We start from the raw sequence: 26,566 nt of genomic DNA on the forward strand, positions 1-26,566 counted from the left end.
GAAGCATGGAGGTATATTGAGACGGACAGAGAAAGTCAGAGAGAGAAGAAACACCCATTTACATAACCTCTTTCATGTTACTTAGAGCATCTTAAAAAGCCTCACATACAATAAAATCATTGAAATGTTATGCATGTTGTTATTTTACTGCTGCATCTTCTAATTCTCTTCATTCAGTGTTCATCTCTAACACAATATTCACATGCTGAGTCATTATCAATGATAATTTGAACTGTGTGTATAATAACAGGTTAATTTTACAGAGGTCAGCTCCTGCCAAGGAGTCTCATCCACACTGAAGTATTGTGAGCTCATCCCCCACAATGCTTCATCCATCAGAGTTGATGGGTAGAAATGTCATTGGGACTGACCCCAGGATTTCCTGAGAGATGCCCTCTCACCTCAGAAGTGAATCATCAATTCAACCCTTTACTCCATTAGTGAAGGGTTTGGGAGTCATAGTACACAGTAGAATCGTCAGGACTGAAATCCTGATCAATAAAAATATTTCAAAATAAGCTATAGATTGTTACTGGATAGCTACATATAAAAGGCTGGGAGTTGCAGGGACACACACCGATGTTACAATTCACTCAATATTATTCCAGAGAGTCCCAGCATTGTATCTGACCTCATCATTCAGCCAATCATTCCCCTTCCCCCAGTTTAATAAGTCTGCCAGCATCAATGTCCCCCTTTAGCACCTGGGTGGCTGGTAATGACCAACATGTCACATGGGCGTTTCATTAAAATGAAAGCAGCATCCAAGTGATCTCCACAGGATTACAGAAAAGGGGAATGGATGTGTAGAACTCATTTCCATCACAGCAGTTTAAAAGATTCAGAAAACTTTCGCTGCTGCACTCTCGAGCTCAGGATGTGATGGTGGAGGCGTCATTGATGAACTCACAGATCCCGTGCATCAGCTCTTCTGAATGCTTTTGGTTCACTTGTCGTTCTATTGATGAACGGGAGGAGCTATTTCACGTGTGGGAGAGAGAGAGCCCATTGCAGCTGCAGTTCCAGCCGGCCCTCACCTGGAAACACGCCTCTTTTTCAGGAAACACATGATTCAGAGACAGAGGCAAGCTCCCAGCTTCCCCTCTCCAGCCCACTGGGTTTCAGTTTTCAATAGTGGTTTTACAGCATTGTACTTGCATGGTAAATTAATTCCGCATGCAGATTCCTACCACTTTTGATGGCCCGGCCGCTTGCTGAGTGAACAAGACCTCTCTGCCCCTCTTGGAACTCCAACCTGAAACTCACTCCCTTTGCCATTTCACGGACTAACATCTGGCTCAGAGTACAGCAACAGAGGCCAGGTGTGGCACAAGAGGTAAGGAGGGGCACTTTGGAGCTTGAGACTATCATTTTTGTTCAGATGGTGACACAGGGTGGCTTAATGCCCCTTCAGTGGTCAGTTTGTTGGCCACAGTAGGGGAACGGGGTACTTAATCAGGAGAGAACATTCTTAGACTTTTTCATGTCTGTACTGATAAAGTACATGACAGAAAGCCTTCCCACTCCGCCACCACCAGAGGCCAATGGGGAGCAATTAATGCCCCCTTCAGGATCCCACTGTGCCATTGCTGGAATTTATCAAGGAACATGACAAGCAACCTCTTGTGGGGAGCATAAGGCTCCCTGGAGAAGGTTTCATTGTTTAAAAGGACTCAGTGCTAGAACAATAGACCTGGCATTGGGACAAAGGGACGGCCCGTTGTGAGCTTCATTCCCTGCCCATGCTGCTCACCACATATACACACACAGCAAACAGACAGACACAGACACACACACACAGAAACAGACACATACACACAGACACACACAAACAGACACATACACATACACACATGGACACACAGACACAGCACTCTCACACACAGACGCACACAAACCGACACATACACATAAACACACACACACACAGACACATCACTCTCACACACAGACACACACAAACAGACGCATACACACACGGACACTCAGGCATACCACTCTCACACACAGACACACACACAAACACATATTTGGTGGCTTTACCCTAGAGGTGCCACACTAGTCTCTCATTGACTCTCCAGCCAACAGTGAGTTCCCCTTTGCTTCCAGTATGTACCAGTTTGGGAGTTGGGGTCAGATACCACTCTCATTGACTCTCCAGCCAACAGTGAGTTCCCCTTTGCTTCCAGTATGTACCAGTTTGGGAGTTGGGGTCAGATACCATTACGACGTTTCATTTATGTAACAATTCAGGACAATAAAACTTCAAAGCCACTTTTTAACAATTTTACCAAACAACACTTGGATAGACAATATGGTGTCACAAGAGCAAAGACTTGATTAAAGAGAGACATTAGGGAGACAAAGAGGTTAGGAAGGGAATTCCAGAATGTAAGCCCCAGGGATCAACAGTGCAGCAGTGAAATTTGGGAGTGCTCATGTGGCTAGAATTAGAGAGGTCCAGATATCTCAGAGGGTTACAGTTGTCAGAAGGTTACACAGATAAGGAGGGGTAAGGCCATTGAGATATTGAAGTCTAGAATAGGGATTTCAAACCGTAGTTGAAGCCAAAGTTAGTTAGCAAACACAAAATGATGAGTGATTAGAATTTGACATAAATTAAGACGTGGGTAGATATGGCTATAATAATAATGTGGCCACCAGATTAGAAGCTAGGAACTCTGAGGAGATTAATTCAAAACTTCACTCTCCAATGCCTGGCCACCATCTACCAGAGACAAGTCATGAGTGTGATGAAATATTTCCACTTTCCTGGATCAGTGCAGTTTTTAGCATTGCTCGACAAAGCAGCCTGCTGGTTTGGCAACCCATCCATTAATTTCAGCATTCACTCCCTTCAGCACCAACTCACAGCAGCAGCGTGTATTTCATCGACAAGTTGCACTGCAGCTACTCACAAAGTCTCTTTGGACAGCACCTTCCAAACTCACAATCACTCCCATTTAGAAGAACCAGGGCAACAGATACATGGGAAATACCACCCTCTGCAAGTTCCCCTCCAAGTCTTGCACCTTCCTGACTGGGGATTACATTGCCGTTCCTTCACTGCTGATAGGTCCAAATCCTGGTACTCCATCCCTACCAGTGCTATGAGTGTCCCTAGTCCTCAAGGACTGTAACAGTTCAAGAGGGCAGCTCACCACAATCTTCAGAAAAAGCCATTCGGGACATGTAATGAAGACTGGCCCAGCCAGCGAAGCTCACATCCTGAGAAATTTATGCAGGAAGAACAATGGGAGGCTGGCCAGGAGTGTGTTGGAATAGTCAGGTCGAGCGATAGCAATGAAATTATCAAGAGTGTTTTGGGGTTCCAGCAGCAGATGAGCTGAGGCAGGTGAGAGGATAGCAAGGAGATAATTGACTGGTGCAAATCAACAGTGAGGTGACATGGGATTATGGTCCGATGTGACAGCTCAAAGGGTGATTTGGTGCCGATGCTGCTATTGTCTGGTGAATCTTTAGATTTAAGATCTCTGAACAAAGCTCAACTTGCCAACACAAGAAAGACTTTTTGTCATGCAATACAAATCACTTACGCTTGGTGCATCTTTGAGAGCCAGGAGCTTGGGCCCATCCATGACAGCACTGACCGCCACAAACGTTAACTCTGCAAATCATAACATGACACATTTACTGGAGAGAAAAGGAAGATGTAGACTAATAAAATACTTATCTGACAGTAAACTATCCATCAAACTATCCCATAAAAAAATTAGTGTCTGTTCAAACCCTGCAGGCAACAGCTGAAGTTAACAAAAGAAGAAAATGAGATACGGTTTCAGTTTTAAAACAAACCCCCCACTCATGAATATTTGTTTTAAAATTTCCTACGGTTTTATTAAAGTATTGACAGGAAACTGTTTCTGTGTTTTAAGGGAGCGGGGGAAGCCATTCATCAATAGTGACACAGGAGTTCAGTGCTGACTTTGCTTAGCTACAGTCGATCAGTTGGAGTGAGAGTTGACCCAAGATTGGCAAGCAGTAACTTCCCCGTGATATAAACGCAGGCTCAAGGTCTCTCTCTAGTAAACAACTCACCAAGCCTCCTTTGACAGCACCTTCCAAACTTCTAGCCTCCCCACCCCCTTGAAGGACAAGGACAGTGAAACATGGGAACACCTGCAAATTCCCCTTCAAGCCACAGTCCGACATGGAAATATATCGCTAGCCCTTCACTGTATCAAAACCTGCATTAAACCTTGGAAACTGAGTAGGGTGCACCTACATCACAAGGACTACAACAGTTCAGGAAGGCAGCTCACCACTGCCTTCTTGAAGGGCAGTTAAGAATGGCCCAGCCGACATCCTGTGATGGAATAAAATAAATTCCCAGGATCAAGATTCTTAACAGTAAAATACAACCTGTCAAAAGCTTCCATCCAGCCACAAAGGAAATATTGCCCAGAATAACAAAGGGCCCCCTTCGTGGAATGAAGGTGCCTCCTCTCTCTTTTCAAAGAGATCATGTTCTCAGGGTTTGTACGCAAACATTAGTGATGGTTTGGTACCCATGAGGAAATGCTTCCTACGCATGGCAGACTGCACCACAGTCACCTGAATCCCCCACTGTGTGCAGAGAGCTGTGGACAAGGATTCAAGTTGGAATCACTTTTTTTACAGGAAGAAAGTAATTAGGGAGTTTTTGAAACTTCACTGCTGTCAGGAGTTTCTCTGCATTGCAACACATCACTGTTCTCAAGTGAATTTTGTTCTTGGGTTAAAGTTTCATTGCAGGTAGCTTCATGTTCCCCAACATATTGTAAATAATCAAGACAATCGTTGGTTATATTGTTAAAAAAAAACAAGTGTTTGGTATTATAAAGGGTTTAAACTCATTCGATTTATCTTGAAGGGGAATAAAATAAAATATTAGGAGGTGTCAAACCGAAATATTTCTTTGGTGATGTTATGTGGCTGAGGGTTTAAGTGATGTCCAGAAATGGACTAGAAGATCATGGGAAGGGATACAGCCAGCAATGATCTGGCGCAAAGTTCAAGGGAGTTCTCCTTACCCGTTAAGCTGTTGTTTTTGGTAGTGCACAGGGTGTCTAATGGACTGCTGCTGGTAGTACTGGTGTGGATGGAACTGAGCGATGTGCTGCTGCTGCTGCTGCTGGACGTGCTGGCTCGCCTGGCCCATCCGCCGGGTCCTGACCTGGGGCGAGCTCCTCCTGTAAGTGGTTTTCACCTCCAGCACTGGAGCCGAGCCCTGCGCCCTGACTGTATAAGAGGAGGGAGCACGGTGCCTGGTACCGAAAGCAAAGACACTGCCCCGGCCGTGAGACTTGCCCGAGTGAAGCACGTAAGTGATCCTCCTGAGATTCCTCTTCTCAGGGCACACTTGGTGCGGCTGCAAGACGGAGAGTAGCCACACCAAAACGCTGTACCTCACCCACTCCATGTTGATACAAGCTTGTTCCTTAAGAGGACTCGCACTCCAGTCAAAACGTATTCCTCTGCAGTGTCTTTTAACAGTGAACTGGCCCCCTTCTCTCGGTGGATTTCTAAAGGCGGCTTGTTATATATATAAATATCTATTATCTTTATATATAGAACAAAAAAAACACGCTGGTTGCCAGATGTCTCCAGCAACAGATAACTTTACAAATTAAGAAAAATATAGCTGAAGGGAAACACTCAGCACAAATAAATAAGACACATTCACTCACTCACACACTCTCTCACACACACACACTGGAGCAGATGTTAGATGGTATCGCGATGGTTGTAAAATATATTAGTTTGAACAGATTGAAAGTCTTTAAAAAGTTTTTTTTGGAGGGGGAGGGGAGGGAGTTTCGAGTCACAGTCCTACCATCCAATCTCAAGCAGACATGACGTCAGGCTCAAAGAAGATCTGGAGTTAGAACTGCCCTTTTCCACAGAATCAGGAGAAACACGTACAGACACACACACACAGCTACTCGCATACGGTCACACACACCCACTCGCATACAGACACACACACAACCACTCACATACAGATACACACACATAGCCACTCATACATAGATATGCACACACAGCCACACACAAAGACACACACACATTGCCACTCACACATAGATACACACAGCCACTCGCATTCATAAACACACATATGGCCACTCACACACAGACACACACACAGCCACTTACATACAGACACACACACAGCCACTCATATACAGTCACACACATACAGATACACACACATAGCCACTCACATACAGTCACACACACACCCACTCGCATACACACACAACCACTCACACACAGACATATACACACAGCCACTCACACACAGACATACACACACAGCCACTCACACATAGATACACACTGCCACACACAAGCCACTCGCATACACACACACAGCCACTCACATACAGACACACACAGAGACACATAAACACACATGCAGAGACACACAGACACACAGACACACATGCATTCATACACACACATACAGCCACTCACACACAGACACACACAGCCACACACAGCCACTCACATACAGATACAACGCACACAGCCACTCACACACAAACACACACAGCCACTCACAAACAGACGCACAGACAATCACACACAGACACACACAGCCTCTCATGTACACACACACAGCCACTCACATACAGACACACACTGCCACACACACACACAGCCACTCATATACACACACAGAGACATATAAACACACATGTAGAGATGCACACAGACACACATGCAGAAACACACACAGACACACAGGCATTCATACACACACATACAGCCACTCACACACACAGACACACACACATATACAGAGACACTCATACGCAGAGATGCACATACATAGAAACACACACACACACGGAGACACATATAGACTCATATATAAATGTGTGAAAACATAGAGGTAGACACATTGAGGCATAGAGAGACAATACAGATACACAGATATAGACACAAACACGTAGACACACACAGAGACAGACTCATATATAGACACAAAAATGCACACATAGATGTGTACACAATACACAAAACCCACAATATAGACACATATACACACATAAACATGAAGACTGGACACACATCTACACATACAAATATGTGTGAACACAAATACAGAAATATAGACAAACATACATTCACAGATACAAAGACAGGCACACAAACAAAACACAAATATATAAATACATATGCATACACTAAGTCACACAGAGACAAATACACACATGCATGTACACAAACACACAGACACTATATAAACACGAAGACAAATTTACAAATGCATACACATATAGACAAATACATGCAGACACATACAAACAGAGAGAAATAAGTACAGAGATAAACACACATGCAAGCACATAGACACACATGAACACACAAACATACAAAAACTTACAAATGTGTACACATTTAGACAATACATACACATATAAGTATATATTAAGTATATATTGATAGGCAAATACACATGCACAGACACACGTACAGACATAGACAACACATACTTACACAAACAACATATACACACATGCAAATACACACATATACACAAACAGGTACACACAGCGACACATATGTAAACATGTACACACATATACAAGTACGGGGGGCCATGATTGACGAACGTCCGACTTACGAATGCTCGTACTTAGAAACGCAATCCCATACAAGGGTATAATGTTAAATCCTGACATACGAATATATGTGTACTTATGAATAATTGTTTTATATTGTCCTGCATTTTGTTCTGATTTGCGCACAAGTTGCCTTGGGATCGAACACCGGAACAAAATCCGTTTGCAACCCGGAGACTGGCTGTACACACACATAAGCATATACATGGGCGTCCAGACATTAATAGACACACACCCATCCACCCAGGAATGCACAGATAGACAAATATACACATAGTTTTCCGCACATACACATAGACATACTCAAATGCAAATACTTATATATCCAGACCCATAGAGAAGCACACACGACATCCACACAAGGACATACCTAACGCACATCTGGAGTTTCTAGTCGGATGATATGCAATGCTCAGCTCCCTTTGCACATTAAGCTTTGAAGCTAAAGGCATTTTGTCACAACAATCACCGCACAGAATCAGTCAAAAACTTGGAATGCCAGCGTGACCCAGACCACTTGTATTTCCGGATGTTTTTACTGTCCCTCAGTTTAATTTGCATTAAAATTATGATTAAGCTATTGTGTTATTAATTGTCTTTGTCTCATATGAACAAAATACATTTTAATCCAAGCTTCATTGTGGGAAAATTGCAGTGGTGATAAATGAGTCACAATATATCGATATGTGTCCCAGTCACATCACGTGTATCGACTCGATTTCACGTTCGCTTTGCACTTCCATCCAGGTCCCATATCGAAGCCGAGTGCAACTTGACGAATCACATCTTGTTCTTGGCAACTTGTTTATTTCACTCGCTCGCAAACACAACACGGTGAAATTTTGAACAGCTGTGAACACTTACAAAATAAACATTATTTCGGGTTATTAGTGATTCTGATGCAGTCCATGTGCAACGTGAATTTAGCATTTCAACGTCACTCCCATCAGCGGCAAAACAAACATTGTACTGAATCCAGTCCAGCTGCAAGGTGAGAGTTTAACTCTGAGCATGAATGAGTTAAAATTGAGCCCCTGTCAAGAGTCAATTTGGATTCGGCAGTGTCTCGACTAATAGCACCAGGCACCACTCATGAAGGGCACAATTGAAAGTGATTCTGTGTAGGGAGAGAGCTCAGGGAACTTTCAGAGTTAAACCATCTTCAAACGAGTCTATCTTGAGATGTGGTCCAAACAGTTAGCTATATTCTAGAGGCTGCTCTCTCATCAGAGAAAGATGACTGATGGTGATTTAACTTGACGGTTACCATGCCTCTAGTGAGGTTGAGAGAGCAGGATCTTCCTGGTGAGCACAGTTTGTACAGGAATTGAAGCTGTGATGTTGGTATTATCCTGCATTGCAAGCCAGAAACCAGATTCATTCCTCCCATCAACCAAACAGGTGGTACCCTCTACCTGTGTTCACCTATCCCTGCTTCACCACTCTGCCCCTCTCCCCACTCCTCCCACCCCTTTATTGGCAGCTCCCCCCATACCCACCCCCAGTCGTGAAGAAAGGTTACACCCGAAACGTTGACTTCTCCACCTCCTGATGCTGCCTGGCTTGCTGTGTACTTCCAGCCTCCTGTTCATCAAACTGAGCTAACCAAACTCTCTTTTAAATAAGGTCCACTTATTGAAGAAAATATATTATTTCATTGGAGGCAGTTCACAGAAGCCCACTGGGATGAACCCTGGTAGGAAGGGATTGTCTTATGAGCAAAGACTGAAAGGTTGGGATTCTGCTCTGTGCAATTTAGCAGAATGAGATGAGATCTCATTGAAGCATTTAGGATTCTTTAGGGTCTCGACAGGGTTCATACAGAGAAGAGGATTGGCCTTGTGGGAGATTATAGGACCACAGAGCATTGCCTCAGAATAAAGGGGCATCAATTTCAGACTGAGATGAGGAGGAATGTCTTCTCTCAGAGGGTTTGTGAGTCTTTGGAACTCCTTGCCACAGAGAGCTGTGGGGGTAGAGCCCTTGTGTATTTTTAAGGCTGAGACAGATAAATAGATTCTTGATGAGTCAGAGGATCAATGATTATGGGGAAAAGGCAGCAAAGTGGACATGAAAAATGTTGGTCAGATCAGTCATGATCCGATTGAATGGCAAAGTAGGCTCAAGGGGCTTATTCCTCTTCCTATTTTTTATGGTCTTAATAATGGGACTGGATGAGATTCTGTCATAGAGTCATAGAGATGGAAACAGACCCTTCAGTCCAATTCGTCCATGCTGACCAGATATCCCAACCCTATCTAGTCACACCTGCCAGCACTTGGCCCATATCTGTCTAAACCCTTCCTATTCATATACCCATCCAGATGCCTTTTAAATGTTGCAATTGTACCAGCCTCCACCACTTCCTCTGGCAGCTCCTTCCATATACGTACCACCCTCTGCCTGAAAAAGCTGCATCCTTAGGTCCCTTTTAAATCTTTCCCCTCTCACCCTAAACCTATGCCCTCTAGTTCTGAACTTCCCCACCCCAGGGAAAAGGCTTTGTCTATTTACCCTATCCATGCTGCTCATGGTTTTATAAACCTCTATAAGGTCACCCCTCAGCCTCCAACGCTCCAGGGAAAACAGCCCAGCGTATTCAGCTTCTCCCTGTAGCTCAAACCCTCCAACCCTGGCAACATCCTTCATCTATGTGTTTTTAACCTGTGGGACAAGGATCCAGGGTTTTTTTATAAATCAGTAACTGTGGGGAGTGAGGAAGATATTGCGATTTTCAAGAAATGGATGCATGATGATTGATGTCACTTACAATTCTGGAGAAAGCGATATTAGCTTGTAAAACCGCAGTGCAGTCTGAAGTGGCCATTTTAATCGTAAATCATACTCCCCAACCACACTCAGAGAGAAAAAACATAGCTGCACTTGGACAACTGAAACCTTTCCCTCAACCTCAGGGATTCTCAAAGCCTGCAACAACATCAATCTGCATTTTGATGGCGCCTTCAGCATAGCTGAGCCATCCAACGCATTTGACAGCATCAAGCAGAAATTGGCAAAAAAAAAACCACTGCAGGAGATTTAGGACAGAAAACCAAAAGTTTGAAACAGGAGGTAATTTTTAAGTATAAAAATAACATGTTAAGGGAGGAGAAAGAGGTGGAAAGGTTTTGGGAGGGAATTCAAGAATTTCAACCATTGCTGTCAATGGGGGAGCAATGAAAACAAGGCAGATGCCAGAATATAAGGAACACAGAAGCCTGAGAGGATTGTGGAACTGGAGGAGATTGCTGAGATTGGGGCAGGGCAAAGCCACAGAAGGATTTGCAAACAGAGATGCGAATTCTAAAATTCTACGACAAAACAAAGCAATCTTTCACTATTTCTGAAATGCTGTAAAGTCGAGCTGCAACCTACCACGTTGTGAAGACATGAACTTCCCCACTTGATCCGAGACCATCCTGATCCTGCTTCTTCCTACCTTGAGATGAACAGGGGACAGGATCGGTACAAAGATAACTGGAGCAACATCAGACCATAGGAGACCACTCAGCCCATCGAGTCCGCTCTACCATTCAGTGAGATCAAAGCTGATCTGATTATCATAAAATAGAATCCCTACATTGTGGAAGCAGGACATGCAGCCCATCACTGGACTGTCTGAAGAGCATCTCACCCATCCCTATATTGCCCACGGCTAATCCACCTGTGAGAGCAAACCCAATCAGACAGGGGAAGAATGTGTAAACTCCACACAGACAGTCACCCATGGGATTGAACCTGAATCCCTAGCATAGTGAGGTAGCAGTGCTAACCATTGAGCCACTGTGTCACTCTAACCCTCAACTCCAGTTTCCTCCCTTTTCTCTATAACCTTTGATTCCCTTACTGTCTGTCTATCTTAGCCCTGAATATACTTAATTACCCAGCCTTGACAGTCCTCTGTGGCAAAGAATTCCCCAAATTCGCTATCTTCTGAGAAAAGAAATTCCTCCTTGTCTCTCCTTTAAAGGTTTGACCTCTTGTTCTGAGCTTATGCCCTTTGGTCATAGACTCCCCGACAAGGGGAAACAACCTTTCCACATCTACCGTGTTGAGTTCCCCAAGAACCTTGCATGGTTCAATAAGATCACCGTTCATTCTTCCAAATTCCAAAGAGTGCAGTCCCAAACTTATCAATCATTTCTCATGAAACAGTGCCTACACACCTGTTTTCAGTTATGTGAACCTTCTCTCAAGTGCTGTTAGTGCCACTATATCTTTCATTGTACAACGGAGTCATGATTTGTTTACAGTATTCCAGCTGTTGTCCGATTAAAGCCTTGTATAGTTTGAGTAAAACCTCCCTACTTTTATATTACATTTCCTTTGAAATAAAGGCCAACATTCCATTTGCCTGCCCTATTACCTGCTCAACTCAGATGCAAGATTTTTGTGATTCATGGACAAATCTCTCTGTTCCATATCTTCCCGCAGTCTTTCCCCATTTAAATAATATCCAGCTCATACATTCCTCCTGCCCATATGTATTGCCTCATATCTTCCCACATTATATTCCATTGAACACATTTTTCTCCAGTTGCTTAACCCGTCTATGTCCCTCTCCAGATTTTTGTGTCATCCACAACTTGGCTTTAGCACATATGCTTTCCTCATCAAAATCATTAATATATATTGTAAATAATTGTAGCCCCAGCATTGATTCCTGTGGTACACCACTACAGGGCAACCTCAATTTTCCGAACAATATGGACAGGGAGTATTTTGTTTGGATAATCAAATGGTTGGATAATCGAATATTCAGATAACACAGTTTACGTAAGCATCGGGACCTTGAGATCTTGTTCGGTTAATCCGAAATTCCGATAATCGATGTTTGGATAACCGAGGTTGTTCTGTATTACAGGCTGCCATTTTAAAAAATGACCCCCTTATCCCAACTCTCTGGCTTCTATTAGTTAGCCAGTCCTCTATCTATGCTAAAATATTACCTCCAACGTCTTGGGCTCTTTTCTTATTAAGTAGCCTATTGTGTGGTGAATTATCCAAAGCCTTCTGCTAGCCTTTTGTGATTCATGCAAAGGCACTCCCAAATCTTTCTGTTCTATAGCTTTCCAAAGTCTTTCTTCATTTAAGTAAAGTCTAGCTCCTATATTCCTGTCAAAGTGCAAGCTTCCCTCTTGCTAATTGTCAGTTGATAAATTCTACAGTGTCAGTGGCCTCTTGATGACTGCACTGTGCAGATTTGGTGACAGTATAGTGCCATCATCATTGAATTTTCATTTTGTTGGTGTATGTGAGTCAATGCTGTTGCTACATTAAATTGCAGTGAAATATAACCATTTTTCTGATCATTGTAATTCCATGAGCTTAACTGTCAGATTATGTTGCATTTATGCAAAAATGATCAGACTGCGATCAAGAAATCATGAGGAAATTTGGTTAACTTCTTGTTTTCCAGATTATATCAGTCTCAGCCTTCTGGAGGAATGCACAGGAGTGTTGGAAGAAGGTCACTGATCTCCTCCATTCCACCAGCATAAATCCCAATATCTTCTCTCTGTTATAAGACGCTCACTCTATGCCTGTGTCTACATGTATTTCCCATGATCTGCATTGCAAACCAGCCATCCAGAAAAGCACTATGTACATCAGCACAGGAAGTAATGCAATGTCAGATGATTTTGCTGTTTCATGCAGAGCCTTGTGGGAAAATGTAGGCCATAGTGAGAGATTCTCCAATAAAGTTATCATTGGGCGGCACAGTGACACAGTGGTCAGCACTGCTGCCTCACAGCGCCAGAGACCCGGGTTCAATTCCCGCCTCAGGCGACTGTGTGGAGTTTGCACATTCTCCCCGTGTCTGCGTGGGTTTCCTCCGGGTGGTCCGGTTTCCTCCCAAAAATGTGCAGGTTAGGTGAATTGGCCATGCTAAATTGCCCATAGTGTTAGGTGCAAGGGTAAATGTAGGGGAATGGGTCTGGGTGTGTTGCTCTTCGGCAGGTCAGTGTAGACTTGTTGGGCCGAAGGGCCTGTTTCCACACTGTAAGTAATCTAATCTGATTTGACTTACCTTAAACTCTCCATAGATATCCTGCATTAGTCAGACAATGCAAAGAATATTGAAGGTAGATTCTCTGCTGCTGAAGATAACCATTGCCTGGCACTTGTGCGCCACACTTAACCAGCTCAAGCCTGAATGCTTTCAAAATCTTGCTAAATGTCAGTATGGGCTACTAGCACCTAAGGAGTGTGACCATGGAGCCATGGCTGGTACAACATAATGCAAAGCTTGTGCTTGAAAAGCTTGAAGATTACTGTGGGCAGAAAAGACAGGAAGAGAAGACAGTCATAGCGTTGAAGTCCTGGGAAACAATGAGCTGGAAAAAACAGTTGAAGGATGAATAGGTCTTGAAATTAATATAACCAGAGATAGAGAAGGAAGAGTGTTTAGGATTGGTGACTTTGGAGTTTAGGAAAAAAATAAGGCTCAGTGGAGCATGACTATGACAAATATAAAAAAAGAAAAATCAGTTATGACATTAGACAGAAAGGTTAGAATGGAAATAATTCACCAACCAGATGTCATAGTCATAAAGTCATAGAGAGGTACAGCATGGAAACAGACCCGTCCATGCCGACCGGATATCCCAACCCAATCTAGTCCAGTTTTATCTTGTTTCCTTTTCAGCAGTCTGAGAAAAATATAAAATTAATAACATCAAGAAATATAAAATAGAAGTCAATGCCACCAAAGTTGGAGCCTTCCCCGCCAACTACAGAAGAGAGAAAGGTTAACCTTGAACAAAGATATTCATGGGAGGCTAAAAGACTTCATTGCAAATCAAACTTTCTTTCACCCCAGTATACCTAACTAATCAATTGTTGACGTGTTCCCATCCAAAATACATCTTTGATGATGAAAAATGTGAGGATCTACTATAGAAGAGAAAACAGAACTTTTATTCGATGATACTAAAAGCTGGCTAGATTCTGTGATGAGTGGCCAACATAGCAGTTATATAGCAATAGGCGATTGGCATGTGAGACAGGTGGAGGATTTCAAGAACTTGCCAAAGAAGGCTCCAGAATTAATCAGGATTAAGGAGTTTGTTTATTGAACTCACTCAAGTGAAGTGAAAAATTTATTTAAAATGTGAAGACCTGCTCCAAATTCTGCTACATACACACATGCACACCAGAATACAAGCAAACAAGATGATGTACCGAGTGAAGGATAGTGGAATTGAAAAGAAAACACTTACAATTCTTCAATGAAGGAATTACATATTGAACTGGTGGATCTTCTGTATGGTAGATATCACCATTTCTAAAAGAATCTGGTTCGCAGTCAATTTTCTCTAAGGGCTGATCATTTTTTAAATGAAGTCACGCCACCAAGACAGAGAGAATTCTTATTCTTGAGGTTATTGCTGTGATCAAGCTGCTCCTTTAACAAGGTTATGCTGTTTTGGCTTTTTTCTTCAGAGAGATCATAAACAACATCGACTCCGAAAAGTTTGAGGTTGAACGGTTTTAGGGCCAGTTTGATTATAGTTAACAGATACTGCCTCAGACAAAAAGCTTTCAAGTTTTAAACAAAACAGTTGTACAATGAAAGGAGAGTGGCCAGTTCTCCTAGATCAGCTTTACTCCAGTTTGGTTTGGTTTGGTTTTCAACAGGAGTGGGAAAAAGCTGCTGGACCCAAAGAAGCAGGTCCAGGTTGGTACGCTCTCTCTCTGATTTCTCTCCTGTAAGACCCTGTGTTTGATTTTACCTTTTGTGCCGAGGGGTGTTAATGGGGATTGTTGCAAGTAATTGGAACAGCATCATTGAGTTAGGATGATCTGCTGGGTTTTTGAGAGGATAAGTTATTCAGTATTCTGTTTTTTGTTGTTTGTGTTTCATTCAGTAATCTTGTAAATAAATTCTGTTTTGTTTAAAACTAAGTGGTTTGACCAGCGGCATCTCTCCTGTAATATCCACTTCACACCTACTGAAAACAACTAGCAAAGTTAGAGTCTGGGCTACCTTCTTGAAATGTTTTGAGGGGGTCTAGCCTGATCCTTAACACTGGAAGTTCTGAGATGCTATTTCATGTTTCTGGGCATCTCTTTTTCTGAAGTGATAATGAACATCCTAAATCACGGCTACTTGCTGGTTGGGGGATTGGTTACCTCAACTGGTTAGACAGTGGATTTTGATACTAGTAGATATTAACAATGTGGGTTCAATTCCTTTGCCAGCTGAGGTTACTGTGAATGACTCTCCTACTCAACCTCTCCCTCACTTGAGGTATCAATGCCCTTAAGTTAAACCACCACCAGTCATCTCTCTCTAATGAGAGAACAGCATATAGTGACTTTATCTTTACTTCACAGGAGGTAACTTCAATGTGGGAAATATCTGGCTGCTGAGGGGGGCAGTCCTTTTTTTTTAATGGCCTCTTGTATTGCAGTGATAATGTCCTTATTCCTGAACTAGTAAGATCTAAGTTTAAGTCCCACATGCTCCAGACATGTGTGATAGCAACTCTGAACAGATTTGGAGAATTTAAAATACTTTTTTTTAAATGACCAGGTGATTACTCCCTTGGATAATCTTTAGCCTGGTGGTTGCAGTCAGTCCTAGTCATTAGATATTCCACTGTATTTTCTCGTGAATTTGGCTTTGACTTTGTGACTTTGAGTGCCATTGTAAAGTGTTCCAGCATATTTTTAACTGTGTTTCTCTGAAACCCATTGTCCAAGGCTTTTAAATCAGCTGATTACATTTCTACGATGGATAGTATATACTTTATCATTGTAACACCATTCTTTTTCCTCTGGAATACAGTTAAAATGCAACCTAGATGAGGCAAAGATTTCTCTGAAGGCCGTAAACAGCTTTTTAAAGACTTCTTTTCTGCTTTCCTGATCAAGTTCAATAATGAAATGTCTCCCTATCCTCTTCCCCTGGAGGCTGTGACTTTTCTCCACCCCCAAGATCCCAGCCTCATTCCTGATGAAGGACTCTAGCCCAATATGTTAATTCTCCTGCTCCTCGGATGCTGCCTGACCTGCTGTGCTTTTCCAGCAATACACTCTCTCCTCCATTTTGACTTCTTGTCATATGTCAGCTGTAGACACCCTTGTTAGGGTAACAGGCTGGAAATCAAATTCCACTATTCCTGGAGCTGCCACAGAAGTTAAAGATTTTATGAAAGCAAAATTCTCCAATCTACCTGCCTTTTAGACCCAGGTTGAGAAAAAGCACAGGCCAGGTTTCTGTACTTAACAGGAATTGCTTTTCATAACAAAAAGGTTGACGCTAGCAACAGATAAACAGTTATGAACTGCCAACATATGACCCTATTGGTTCTAACCTCATTATAAAACTCCCTCTAGACACACTTGCAGATATTGAAAACCCTAAGTGTAAATGGGTAGTGGGAAAGGCTGGGAAGGCAGTTCAATGTAAGGTTCATGGACATTGCTGTTTCGCCTTGTCCAATGTGCTGCTCCTTCATCTCCCTTCTCCAGGTACTTTCCTTCACTGAAGGAGGGACAGGGTGATTGGTTCACACTTTTAAAGTTTTTGACTTGTTAGTTAAAAACCACATCTTATAGCAACCGATGAAGGAAAATAAAGGAAGTTGATGGCCTCGTGGTGGAATTTGAAAATCTGGGACTAAGAGTCCAATTGTATCACTGTGTCCAATTGTCAGGGAGAAATCCATCTGGTTCACTAATGCCCTCACGAATGGGAGGAAATCTGCCATCCTTACCCGGTCTTGCCTACATATAATTCTGGACCCACAGCCATGTGATTAACTCTTAACTGCCCTCCAGGCAGTTATGGATGGACAATAAATACTGGCCTGACCAGTGACATGAATGACTAACAAAGAGAAAATGATAACTCCTTCACTTTTGGAAGTCTTGAATGGCTTCTGATCAAACATTCCCTCTCACAAGCTCTTCAGCTACCTGGGGACCAATCACATACTAGTTGACAGCCAGAAGGTCTTTTTCATTGACAACTGGTTGCAATATCCCAAACCAATTGCCTACTTATTGCCAGTTGAATTTTCCTTAATACACATCCCATTGCTCCCGCTTATCTGTAGAAACTTGCCCCACTAAACAAACAGCAGTGTAAACAGTACTTACAATGAGTTTAAACTGCATTTAAAAAGTATAGTAATCCTTTCCACAATGTTATGGACCAGACCAGACCCCCTGCAAATTTATCAAGGAGAAAAAACCCTAACTTTAAAGCAAAGTGTAAGGTGTTTTTTTTTTGAGATATAATTCAATTGGTCGCACTACTTGGCTTTAAGCAAAACTCACTTTATTTGTATCCTTAATTAAAATACAAACAAAAGAAAGACTAGTTGGTATAACTTTAACTCTATTGGAAAACTTAACAGAACAATTGATTATTTAACTACTAAACAGCAACTGTTCCAATATAGTAACACCCCATAAAAACACCCTCAGCAAAGACAAATGCAATAAAGTAGATTGTCTCATATACAACTCGGGCAGCAAAAAGAAAACCTAAGTTTTTAGCTGTAACAGAGAGAGAGATGTAGCAGATTCGATAACCAAGTTCAAAACCCCAGCAACTGCTGGAAAGCTAAACTAAAACCCTGGTTCTGTGGGAGCCTGACTCCACTCAGTCATGCTGCTTCTACCCTTTCTAACTTTAAAAAGAAACCCCACGGCCTCACAAGCTGTTTACTTTATTGGCTTGAAGGAGACAGCTCAGCACCTGAGGCTCGAAACCTTTCCATAGTAAAACAAAAGAAACCTCTGGATTTTGAGTGCAAGCAGCAGCGGAGGTAAGACGAATCCGAAGACTGCAGCTAAGAAGGCAGTTTTTAAAAAAAATTACTTAGCAGTAGCGGACAGTGGTGTTTTCCCTTTCACAGAAGGAGTGGGAGCAGCGGGGGAAGTGACGAGGACCGGAGGGGCAGCAGGGAAGGAAGCAGGGAAGCAGTGACCATATATATCAGCAAGGCGGCTAAACCCGAGACTCTACTACTGTAGAGTCTCCCACCCGTCCTCCTCCTCTAACCTAGTTAATAAGGTAACATTCATTCTAAACTTCCCCTATTGAATATAAGTTTGTTATTAATTTTATACTTTAGTACTAAGTGGGTGTTCAGATAAGTTGGGTATGGATGCTAGGGCAGTTGCTTGCTCCTCCTGCAGAATGTGGCAGGTGGGAGACATGGCACACGTCTCTGCTGGCTGCATCTGTGGGAAGAGCATCCAACTCCAGCTCCTTGAAAACCGTGTTAGGGAATTGGAGCTGGAGCTGGATGAACTACGGATCATTCGGGAGGCTGAGGGGGTAATTGAGAGGAGTTACCGGGAATTGGTCACTCCTAAGGCTCAGCGCAAGGATAAATGGGTTACAGTTAGGGGGAGGAAAGGGGACAGTCAGACAGTGCAGAGATCCCCTATGGACATTTCCCTCAGCAATAAGTATACCATTTTGGATACTGCTGGGGGGGGAATGACCTACCAGAGGAAAGCCATAGCAGTCAGTTCTCTGGCACTGAGCCTGACACTGTGGCAAAGAAGGGAAGGGGGCAGAATAGAAAAGTACTCGATAGGGGACTCGATAGTTAGGGGAATCGACAGGTGATTTTGTGGTCAGGATCGGGATTCCCGGAAAGTATGTTGCCTCCCTGGTGCCAGGGTCCGGGACGTCTCCGATCGGGTGTATAAGGTTCTAAAAGGGGAGGGCAAACAGCCAGAAATCTTGTTACATATAGGCACTAATGATATAGCCAGGAAAAGGATTGAGGATATAAAAAGTGATTTCAGGAAGTTAGGTTGGAAGCTGCAAAGCAGGACGAACAGAGTAGTGTTCTCTAGTTTACTACCGGTGCCACGAGATAGCGAGGCGAGGAACAGGGAGCAGGCACAGCTTAATACGTGGCTGCGCAGCTGGTGTAGGAGGGAGGGCTTCAGATATGTAGATAATTGGGATGCCTTCTGGGGAAGGTGGGACCTGTACAAAAAGAATGGGTTGCATCTGAACTGGAAGGGGACCAATGTCCTGGGTGGAAGGTTTGCTCGAGTAGTTCACGAGGGTTTAAACTAGTATGGCAGGGGGGTGGGAATCTGAGCTGTATACCGGAGGTGAGAGTTGATACAGATGAGGCAATAGCAAGAGGTAGACCAGCTAGTGGGAAGGATTTTCCTGGCAAGGAACCAAGGTATCAGTTAAAGTATGTTTGCTTTAACACAAGGAGGATCAGGAATAAAAGTGACGAACTCTAGAGCATGGATCAGTACCTGGTGCTATGGTGTTGTGGCCATAACAGAGACATGGGTTTCTAAGGGGCAGGAATGGTTGCTGGATGTTCCAGGGTTTAGAGCATTTAAAAGGAATAGGGAGGGGGGAAAAAGAGGAGGGGGTGTAGCACTACTAATCAGAGAGGGTATCACAGCTACAGAAGCTTCCATTGTCGAGGAAGATCTGCCTATCGAGTCAGTATGGGTGGAAATTATGAACAGCAAGGGAGCAGTCACCTCTTTAGGGGTTTACTACACGCCCCCCAATAGCAGCAGGGAGATGGAAGAAAGCATAGGTCGGCAGATTTTGGAAAAGTGTGGACGTAATAGGATTGTTGTAATGGGTGACTTTAACTTTCCCAATATTGATTGGAACCTCTTTCGAGCAAAAGATTTGAATGGAGCTGTTTTTGTAAGTTGTGTTCAGGAGGGTTACCTAACTCAGTACATTGACAGGCCGACGAGGGGAGAAGCCATTCTAGACTTAGTGCTCAGAAACGAGCCGGGGCAGGTATCAGATCTTGTGGTGGGAGAGCATTTTGGTGATAGTGACCACAACTGCCTCACATTCTACATAGCTATGGAGAAGGAGAGGATTAGGCAAAATGGGAGGATATTTAATTGGAGAAGAGGAAACTATGATGCGATTAGACATGAGTTAGGAAGCATGGATTGGGAGCAATTGTTCCATGGTAAAGGCACTATAGATATGTGGAGACTGTTTAAGGAACAGTTGTTGCAAGTGATGAATAAATATGTCCCTCTGAGACAGGCAGGAAGTGGTAAGATAAAGGAACCTTGGATGACAAGAGCGGTGGAGCTTCTCGTCAAAAGGAAGAAGGTAGCTTACATAAGGTGGTGGAAGCTAGGGTCAAGCTCAGCTCTAAAGGATTACAGGCAGGCGAGAAAGGAGTTTAAAAATGGTCTGAGGAGAGCCAGGAGGGGACACAAGAAAGACTTGGCAGAACGGATTAGGGAGAACACAAAGGCATTTTACACTTATGTGAGGAATAAGAGAATGTTCAAAGAAAGAGTAGGGCCAATCAGGGACAGCATAGGGAATTTGTGTGTGGAGTCTGAGGAGGTAGGGGAAGCCCTAAATTAGTTTTTTGCTTCTGTCTTTACGAAAGAAACAAACTTTGTAGTGAATGAAACCTTTGAAGAGCAGGTGTGCATGCTGAAATGGATAGAGATAGAGAAAGCTGATGTGCTGAACACTTTGTCAAACATTAAGATTGACAAGTCGCCAGGCCCGGACCAGATTTGTCCTCGGCTGTTTTGGGAAACGAGAAATGTAATTGCTTCGCCACTTGCGAAGATCTTTGCATCCTCGCTCTCCACTGGAGTCGTACCTGAGGACTGGAGAGAGGCAAATGTAATTCCTCTCTTCAAGAAAGGAAATAGGGAAATCCCTGGCAATTACAGACCAGTAAGTCTCACGTCTGTCGTCTGCAAGGTGTTAGAAAGGATTCTGAGGGATAGGATTTATGACCATCTGGAAGAGCATGGCTTGATTAAATGCAGTCAACATGGCTTTGTGAGGGGCAGGTCATGCCTCACAAACCTTATCGAGTTCTTTGAGGATGTGACTAAAAAAGTTGATGAGGGTCGAGCTGTGGATGTAGTGTATTTGGAATTCAGCAAGGCATTTGATAAGGTTCCCCATGGTAGGCTCATTCAGAAGGTCAGGAGGAATGGGATTCAGGGGAAGATAGCTGTCTGGATACAGAATTGGCTGGCCAACAGAAGACAGCAAGTGGTAGTAGAAGGAAAATATTCTGCCTGGAAGTCAGTGGTGAGTGGTATTCCACAGGGCTCTGTCCTTGGGCCTCTATTGTTTGTAATTTTTATTAATGACTTGGATGAGGGGATTGAAGGATGGGTCAGCAAATTTGCAGATGACACAAAGGTTGGAGGTGTCGTTGACAGTATAGAGGGCTGTTGTAGGCTGCAGCGGGACATTGACAGGATGCAGAGATGGGCTGAGAGGTGGCAGATGGAGTTCAACCTGGATAAATGCGAGGTGATGCATTTTGGAAGGTTGAATTTGAAAGCTGAGTACAGGATTAAGGATAGGATTCTTGGCAGTGTGGAGGAACAGAGGGATCTTGGTGTGCAGGTACATAGATCCCTTAAAATGGCCACCCAAGTGGACAGGGTTGTTAAGAAAGCATATGGTGTTTTGGCTTTCATTAACAGGGGTATTGAGTTCAAAAGTCGTGAGATCTTGTTGCAGCTCTATAAAACTTTGGTTAGACCGCACTTGGAATACTGCATCCAGTTTTGGTCGCCCTATTATAAGAAAGATGTGGATACTTTGGAGAGGGTTCAGAAGAGGTTTACCAGGATGCTGCCTGGACTGGAGGGCTTATCTAATGAAGAGAGATTGACTGAGCTCGGACTTTTCTCATTGGAGAAAAGGAGGAGAAGAGGGGACCTAATTGAGGTATACAAGATAATGAGAGGCATAGATAGAGTCGATAGCCAGAGACTATTTCACATGGCAGAAATGACTAAAACGAGGGGTCATAGTTTTAAGCTGGTTGGAGGAAAGTATAGAGGGGATGTCAGAGGCAGGTTCTTTACACAGAGAGTTGTGAGAGCATGGAATGCATTGCCAGCAGCAGTTGTGGAGGCAGGGTAATTGGGGACATTTAAGAGACTCCTGGACATGCATATGGTCACAGAAATTTGAGGGTGCATACATGAGGATCAATGGTTGGCACAACATCGTGGGCTGAAGAGCCTGTTCTGTGCTGTACTGTTCTATGTTCTATGTTCTAAAGTCATAGTATAAGACCATAAGACATCTGGGAAAATTAACAAACAGTGAATTTCACAACTAATCTTGGAGGAACCGGTTTGGGTGAAGTTCACAACACAGAATCAGATAAGTTAATTGTTGTTTTAAGTCTGTCCAAGAGAAAGGCTGTATTAGTGAGTACAGTGGGTTCTTTCTTGATTATATATTTTTGGAGATAAGTCTCTTGATTAAACTTAAAATATAAGCCATAGCTATTAATTTAACCTGATGCAGTGTATTGTAGAAGAATAAGACAGTGTTATTTTCTGGGTCTGTAGATTGTGAAGGAGCCTTTGCAGTGATATGTACTTCTTGTCAGATGTGGGAGTTTAAAGAGAGTTTAAGGGTTACTGCGGATTATATCTGCCATAAATACTGTTGGATGTTACTCTTATCAGATCGAGTGGATCGGTTGAAGAGACAAATAGAAGCGATGAGGAATTTGATGGATGGCAGTTATAGGAAGGGGAGAAAGTCTCAGATACAGTCACATAGATGGGTTAACTCCAGGAAGGGTAAGAGAGGTAGGCACCTAGGGCAGGAGTCTTTTGTGGATATACCCATTTCAAACAGATATGCTGTTTTGGAAAATGTAGGGGGTGGTGGATTCTTAGGGGAACGTAGCACGAACAGCCAAGTTTCTGGTATTGAGACTGGCTCTAATGCAGTGAGGGGTATGTCGGCTTCCAAGAGATCAATTGTGTTAGGGGACTCTGTAGTCAGAGGTACAGACAGACGTTTCTGTGGCCAGCAGAGAAAAAAACAGAATGGTGTGTTGTTTCCCTGGTGCCAGGATCAAGGATGTCTCAGAGAGGGTGCAGAATGTTCTCACGGGGGAGTGGGGCCAGCAAGAGGTCATTGTCCACATTGGAACCAACGACATTGGAGGGGAAAAGGTTGAGATTCTGAAGGGAGATTACAGAGAGTTAGGCAGGAATTTAAAAAGGAGGTCCTCAAGGGTAATAATATCTGGATTACTCCCAGTGCTACGAGCTAGTGAGGGCAGGAATAGGAGGATAGAGCAGATGAATGCATGGCTGAGGAGCTGGTGTATGGGAGAAGGATTCACATTTTTGGATCATTGGAATCTCTTTTGGGGTAGACGTGACCTGTACAAGAAGGACGGATTGCACTTAAATTGGAAGGGGACTAATATACTGGCAGGGAGATTTGCTAGAGTTGCTTGGGAGGATTTAAACTAGTAAGGTGGGGGGGGTGGGACCCAGGGAGATAGTGAGGAAAGGGATCAACCTGAGACTGGTACAGTTGAGAACAGACGTGAGTCAAACAGTCAGGGTAGGCAGGGACAAGGTAGGACTAATAAATTAAACTGCATTTATTTCAATGCAAGGGGCCTAACAGGGAAGGCAGATGAACTCAGGGCATGGTTAGGAACATAGGACTGGGATATCATAGCAATTACAGAAACATGGCTCAGGGCTGGGCAGGACTGGCAGCTTAATGTTCCAGGATACAAATGCTACAGGAAGGATAGAAAGGGAGGCAAGAGAGGAGGGGGAGTGGCATTTTTGATAAGGGAAAGCATTAAAGCTGTGCTGAGGGAGGATATTCCCAGAAATACATCCAGGGAAGTTATTTGGGTGGAACTGAGAAATAAGAAAGGGATGATTGGGATTGTATTATAGACCCCCTAATAGTCAGAGAGAAATTGAGAAACAAACTTGTAAGAAGACCTCAGCTATCTGTAAGAGTAATAGAGTGGTTATGGTAGGGGATTTTAACTTTCCAAACATACACTGGGACTGCCATAGTGTTAAGGGTATAGATGGAGAGGAATTTGTTAAGTGTGTACAAGACAATTTTCTGATTCAGTATGTAGATGTACCTACTAGAGAAGGTGCAAAACTTGACCTACTCTTGGGAAATAAGGCAGGGCAGGTGACTGAGGTGTCAATGGGGGAGCACTTTGGGGCCAGCGGCCATAATTCTACTCGTTTTAAAATAGTGATGGAAAAGGATAGACCAGATCTAAAAGTTGAAGTTCTAAATTGGAGAAAGGCCAATTTTGACAGTATTAGGCAAGAACTTTCAAAAGCTGATTGGAGGGAGATATTTGCAGGTAAAGGGACAGCTGGAAAATGGGAAGCCTTCAGAAATGAGATAACAAGAATCCAGAGAAAGTATATTCCTGTCAGGGTGAAAGGAAAGGCTGGTAGGTATAGGGAATGCAGGATGACTAAAGAAATTGAGGGTTTGGTTAAGAAAAAGAAGGAAGCATATGTCAGGTACAGACAGGATAGATCAAGTGAATCCTTAGAAGAGTATAAAGGAAGTAGGAGTATACTTAAGAGGGAAATAAGGAAGGCAAAAAGGGGACATGAGATAGCTTTGGCAAATAGAATTAAGGAGAATCCAAAGGGTTTTTACAAATATATTAAGGACAAAAGGGTAACTAGGGAGAGAATAGGGCCCCTCAAAGATTAGCAAGGCAGCCTTTGTGTGGAGCCACAGAAAATGGGGGAGATACTAAATGAATATTTTGCATCAGTATTTACTGTGAAAAAGGATATGGAAGATATAGACTGTAGGGAAATAGATGGTGACATCTTGCAAAATGTCCAGATTACAGAGGAGGAAGTGCTGGATGACATGAAACAGTTAAAAGTGAATAAATCCCCAGGACCTGATCAGGTGTACCCAAGAACTCTGTGGAAAGCTAGAGAAGTGATTGCTGAGCCTCTTGCTGAGATATTTGAATCATCGATAATCACAGGTGAGGTGCTGGAAGACTGGAGGTTGGCAAACGTGGTGCCACTGTTTAAGAAGGGTGGTAAAGACAAGCCAGGGAACTATAGACCAGTGAGCCTGACCTCGGTGGTGGGCAAGTTGTTGGAGAGAATCCTGAGGGACAGGATGTACCTGTATTTGGAAAGGCAAAGACTGATTAGGGATAGTCAACAAGGCTTTGTGCGTGGGAAATCATGTCTCACAAACTTGATTGAATTTTTTGAAGAAGTAACAAAGAAGATTATGAAGGCAGAGCAGTAGACGTGATCTATATGGACTTCAGTAAGACGTTCGACAAGGTTCCCCATAGGAGACTGATTAGCAAGATTAGATCTCATGGAATACAGGGAGAACTAGCCATTTGGATACAGAACTGGCTCAAAGGTAGAATGCAGAGGGTGGTGGTGGAGGTTTGTTTTTCAGACTGGAGGCTTGTGACCAGTGGAGTGCCACAAGGATCGGTGCTGGGTCCTCTACTTTTTGTCATTTACATAAATGATTTGGATGCAAGCATAAGAGGTACAGTTAGTAAGTTTGCAGATGACACCAAAATTAGAGTAGTGGACAGCGAAGAGGGTTACCTCAGATTACAACAGGATCTTGACCAGATGGGACAATGGGCTGAGAAGTGGCAGATGGAGTTTAATTCAGATAAATGCGAGGTGCTGCATTTTGGGAAAGCAAATCTTAGCAGGACTTATACATTTAATGGTAAGGTCCTAAGGAGTGTTTCTGAACAAAGAGACCTTGGAGTGCAGGTTCATAGCTCCTTGAAAGTGGAGTCACAGGTAGATAGGATAATGAAGACGTTTGGTATGCTTTCCTTTATTGGTCAGAGTATTGAGTACAGGAGTTGGGAGGTCATATTGCGCTGTACAGGACATTAGTTATGCCACTGTTGGAATATTGCATGCAATTCTGGTCTCCTTCCTATCGGAAAGATGTTGTGAAACTTGAAAGGGTTCAGAAAAGATTTACAAGGATGTTGCCAGGGTTGGAGGATTTGAGCTATAGGGAGAGGCTGAACAGGCTGGGGCTGTTTTCCCTGGACCATCGGAGGCTGAGGGGTGACCTTATAGAGGTTTACAAAATTATGAGGGGCATGGATAGGATAAATAGACAAAGTCTT

The 26,566-nt window shown here is 43.2% G+C and overlaps 1 protein-coding gene across 5 annotated transcripts in view; it reads right to left on the reverse strand.

Annotated features, from left to right (window-relative positions):
* ltbp1 (latent transforming growth factor beta binding protein 1) overlaps positions 1-5,758 on the reverse strand; it is a 425,536-nt gene extending 419,778 nt beyond the window's left edge. The window contains exons 1-2 of one of the 5 annotated variants that reach the window (XM_043695510.2): positions 5,034-5,758; positions 3,558-3,628 (exon numbers count right to left, since the gene is read on the reverse strand). In XM_043695510.2, coding sequence (XP_043551445.2) covers positions 3,558-3,628; positions 5,034-5,422 — 460 coding nt within the window. In that variant the 5' untranslated portion in view covers positions 5,423-5,758. The remainder of the gene's footprint in view (positions 1-3,557; positions 3,629-5,033) is intronic. The other 4 variants (XM_043695509.2, XM_043695511.2, XM_043695513.2 and 1 more) reach the window with 4 other exon arrangements.
* Between the last annotated feature and the right edge of the window lie 20,808 nt (positions 5,759-26,566).

This window comes from Chiloscyllium plagiosum, unplaced genomic scaffold, assembly GCF_037043375.1.
Source record: "Chiloscyllium plagiosum isolate Xiang-an unplaced genomic scaffold, Cpla_swu_hap1 HiC_scaffold_10, whole genome shotgun sequence".
NCBI lineage: Eukaryota > Metazoa > Chordata > Chondrichthyes > Orectolobiformes > Hemiscylliidae > Chiloscyllium > Chiloscyllium plagiosum.